This window comes from Clupea harengus, chromosome 4, assembly GCF_900700415.2.
Source record: "Clupea harengus chromosome 4, Ch_v2.0.2, whole genome shotgun sequence".
NCBI lineage: Eukaryota > Metazoa > Chordata > Actinopteri > Clupeiformes > Clupeidae > Clupea > Clupea harengus.
In genome coordinates, this window is record NC_045155.1 from 25,719,730 (window position 1) to 25,724,528 (window position 4,799).

At 46.1% G+C, this 4,799-nt stretch overlaps 1 protein-coding gene across 1 annotated transcript in view; it reads left to right on the forward strand.

Moving 5' to 3' along the window:
• The first annotated feature begins 374 nt into the window (after window positions 1–374).
• wnt2bb (wingless-type MMTV integration site family, member 2Bb) overlaps window positions 375–4,799 on the forward strand; it is a 20,459-nt gene continuing 16,034 nt past the window's right edge. The window contains exons 1-2 of the mRNA XM_012829754.3: window positions 375–579; window positions 721–1,899. Coding sequence (XP_012685208.2) covers window positions 1,706–1,899 — 194 coding nt within the window. The 5' untranslated portion in view covers window positions 375–579; window positions 721–1,705. The remainder of the gene's footprint in view (window positions 580–720; window positions 1,900–4,799) is intronic.

Here is a 4,799-nt window from a genome sequence, read left to right on the forward strand (position 1 = left end):
AGTACTGTTGTTCGTTTTGTCTCTGAAGTTTACACATGGAAAATGCAATGCAGCTGTGTGAGTCCATTAGATAGGAACGCACATAAAGATCTTTCTCGTCTTGCAGATGCATTTTCTGAAAGTATAAACGGCCCAGTTGTCCAATCGGTTAACTTATCCAGTATTATAGACATTCAAAGGCTTCCCGCGCCATCTTAATATAGGCCAGTGGATCAGGGCCCGCGCGCCGTCTAGGGGCTCAAGATTTAAGCGGAAATAAAAAAATATTACAGATTAGACTAATTTGGGATTAAAGAATAAACATTGTATTTGTTCCCTCAGCCTTTGGCGAAAACAGCCGTTTGGCTTGGCGAACTCCGATAGATTCGCTTGCGCAAGGGATTGTGCGTCAGCTTGCATGGAAGTGAGTGTTTACGGGCAGGAACACAGCAGTGTTGGAGTGAGTGGGTGGCGGCCTCGGCAGCACCTGTGGCACGTACTGTAACTGTACTCTATGTTTCCGCTACATGGAAGTGTCGGGGTCAGGACTCGGACTTGGACACAGGACGCAAATGAACGTGGCTACGTTGACTCGATGATGTAAGAGAAATAGAAAGTGCCATGCGTGCTAATACTAGGATGGAATACTAATTTCTGGCTAATCATAATCTAATAACTTTTTAAATAAAAATAAAGAATCTCTGTTTTCACTCACTCACTGTATTCTATCATGTACGTCAGTCCTCTCAAGGAGAGGTTCGTCTGCAGAACGTGTAGCTCCGCGCAGTGGAAGGCTGAGAGGTTAGGCTGTTACGGATCTTACAAGTTTACCAAAAAATTATGATTGGTACCCACACACTTTTGGTCTGAAGTGTTGGAAAACAGTACAATAAACAATAAACAGTAAAACAATATAAAGGCTCTTTGTCCTAAAATGTTGATACACATTGTTTTCTGAGTGCCTCTTCCGTCTTTCTCCTCCACAGCTATGCCTAGTCGGCTCCGCCAGACCTGAACACACCCGACGCCCAAGGAGAGAACTAAGGGAAGGAGAGGAGAGGGGAGGAGAGGAGAGTAGAGGAGAGAAGAGCGCGTTTTACGCAAACAGCGACATCATTACGCCCCCCCACCCCCCCACAGACCTCTGCCCAATGAGAGCAGAGGAACGAAGCGACTGTCGGCCTTCCTCCCGGCTCCGTTCCCAAAGTCTCCCTCCCCTCCGCCCGTGCTCAGCCCGCATTCCCACCACCCGCGCTCGATCTCACGCAGACTCCCCGCGCGCTGACACAGATCCCAACGGACGGCCTGCGACGCCTCGTTTCTCAATCAAAGGCGCGCGACATCTGTTATCACGGAATTAATCCAATGTTCGTCCAGCACGGATCGGAACCACTGCGCGTTTTCTGAGAAATGGATTTCTCCTAGGCGACTCTGGACATCCCCAAAGGTTCTTCACCTCAGGACCCGCCTGAGCGCCGTCTGGCTTGGATTATTTTGGCAGCACGTGCCAACTCGAGGCGGAATACAGTTTGCCATGGCATAGCTGATTACGGAGTCAGATATAAATTGCGCAGTCGGTGTAATACTGTCCGGTAGGACAGACAGCACATATTCTCATAGCGATGAATGCTTTTGATGATATCCAGTCCTAATAACGCAGGTCATATTAGCATTTTACAAGTCACTTTTATCAATTTAAGTTGTGGTTTGCAAGGCAAATCAAATTATGTTTGGCTTCAGCAAAGTCCAGGGTTCGAGCCGGACTCTGGGTAACATGGGGGTGAGAGCGCGAGGCTCGGGAGTACGGCATTATCCCAGAAGCGCATCCTCACCTGACGGCTCGCACGCCCGCTCTCGCCTCTTCTTCGCCTTCATCTTGCTGCTCCTCACGCTGACGCCGCGCGTGGATTCTTCCTGGTGGTAAGTGTCTTATCTCTGCGTATACCCTAGGTTTCCTGCACGTAGATTGTTGAACCGGCGAATGTCCTTCACAAAAACGCGTTGAGAAAGACCAACTCATTCGCAAGATTTCGCACCCTGTTGCGTGGATAACAGAGCTCAGAAGCGCGTTAAAAAGTGAGTGGTTAAAGTCGGCACTTAAACTATAAATCCTGCCGTCGGATATGGTGAATTTTTGAGCGTCTTCACTCAATGGATCATTTGCCTGTAATTGGGCTACATGTAGACCAGTGAGGGACCCATGTTGTGTTAGAAATGTATAAAATGCATTGTTGCTTGCTGCTCAGATGTTTCCTTGACTATATTGTTGCTTTGTAACTTATTATTCTCCCATATGTTATGTATATTGTAATTGTTATTATATGTGTAATATATATATATATATATATATATATATTGCAATAGTTATTGTTACATTACTAGTCACTCAAAGCCCAATATTTTACGGTTTTAATCGTACCTACAGGACCAGGTTAAAAAAGATCAGAAGTCAGAATTCGTGTTCACATCTGGAATCTGGTGATTGTTTCCAAACAGTTTACGGGTCTAATTTTACGCAAGCGTTCTTCTGGTAATTGCGTCTTTTCAAATGAGATAAAAACAGAACTAAGACCAAATGATGGTGAACCACCGAGGACAGCCGAGCTTTGATAAAGTAATCACGGCTTTCCTCCCTGAGTCACGACTTTGAGCGCTTACGCATCACTTGAAAACTAATCTTAGAGGAATTCTGTTTTGCTTAAGTGGTGGCCACCATGCCGTGCTTTGTCAGAGGCGTTCTTGTACAGTATCAGAATAACTGCCTGTTTCTGCCTGTTTCTGCCTAATTCTCATGTAAAGTAGTATTTATTATTACACCATGTTTTTTATTGCTCTTAGCTTGACTGTTCTCTCCCTTGTACGTCGCTTTGGACAAAAGCGTCTGCTTAATGACTAAATGTAAATGTTTCCAGCCGAACACGCGCTACACATTTTGCCCGCTAATTTAGCAATAATAGTGCAATAAAGATGATTTATGTCCTCTCTCCTGGCGGAGTACCTGCGCGGCCTCCCCGGCATCTGTGTACAGTCAAGCACTGACAGCCGTTAATTTGGCCAGGCAGGGCAGAACCACACACAGACAGCTATCGGGGCGAAAGGTGACGCGTGGGAATATGAGTTGAGCATTCGTGTGCAATAAAGCGAGCACGAGAGGAGAAATATGCGTTGAGTGTGCGTGCGTGAGTGCCTGAGAGGGAGAAGAACAGGATCTCGCGCGATCCGTCTTTCCCCCAAATGATGGCGTTCTCACGTAGCCGCGAGCGTGGCTTTGTCAGGTTTGGGGGGGGGGACAAAGACACAGGGCACTATCTCTCCCTCTGAGATGGCGAGCAGACGGGACTGCCGAGCCTGTTACACATACACTGAGTTAAGTCCTCTGCTTCTAAACCACAGAACAGCTCACTGCTGTTTGGGTTCAATCTTTATGGATTCATGATGTATGTGATGTTCAGTCAGACAAGAACAGTTCAGTAGGCAAATCAAAACACACACAAAGACATTCGTGTGGTCTAAAACAACCTCTATTATTACCTACATACCTCATGTGTATGCCACCTTCGGCCTGCAGGCCTTCAAACAGGTAACATGCATACCTCATAACATGCATACCTTTAACCACTCATACCCCTGAACATGTATACCTCTTAACATGCATACTTCTTAACATGCATACCTCTTAACATACCTCTTAACATACATACACCTTAACATGCATACCAATCTACCTTATAACATATGCATATATAGCTACATGTAAAGTTTTACACACGTACCTTACAGCAGGTGTCGTATAAGATGTGGTATACCTTACTGATGGCTGATGATATGCACTGCCATATGTCCCATACAGCATGCACACATTGGAATAACTGCCTTATAGATGTCAATAGATAGATTATAATACACTTAATAATTAATATACTATATGCTTTACCAAGCGTCCTCGTTATTTATATGCCTTATTAAAGCTACCTCATAGATCATATTCACACCAGGAGGTACAATTACATGATTTACTTGCCTTATTAAAGGAACCTTATAGCTCATATTAACACCAGGAGGTACAATTAAATTAGTTACTTGCCTTATTAAAGGAACCTTATAGCTCATATTTACACCAAGAGGTCCAACTGGAGATGCTGTGTGTGTGTGTGTGTGTGTGTATGTGTGTCCAACTGGTGATGCTGTGTGTGTGTGTGTGTGTGTTAGCATGTGTGTGTGTGTGTCCAACTGGTGATGCTGTGGGGATGTGTGTGTGTGTGTGTGTGTGTGTGTGCACGTGTGTGTGTGTGTGTGTGTGTGTGTGTGTGTGTGTGTGTGTGTCCAACTGTAGATGCTGTGGGGATGTGTGTGTGTGTGTGTGTGTGTGTGTGTGTGTGTGTGTGTCCAACTGGAGATGCTGTGGGGATGTGTGTGTGTGTGTGAGTGTGTGTGAGTGTGTGTGTGTGTGTGTGTGTGTGTGTGTGTGTGTGTGTGTGTGTGTGTGTGTGTGTGTGTCCAACTGGTGATGCTGTGGGGATGTCATGTGGGGCTCTAGTGTGGATAGGTGACCTCTAACCCGCCTCTGGGCCGGATGTGGGCCGTACCTGAGCCAGCGCGGGGCCAGGTTCACTGGTCTCCATGTGTGTGTGTGTGTGTGTGTGTGTGTGTGTGTGTGTGTGTGTGTGTGTGTGTGTGTGTGTGTTTACTTGAGCTGCACAGAGAACACGACCCTTCTGAGGTGGCCTTAGGGGTGGCTCTGGGGTAGGCTTTGGTGTGTGTGTGTGTGTGTGTGTGTGTGTTTTGTTCAGGTGTATGTTAAGGACTTACATGATTCTGCT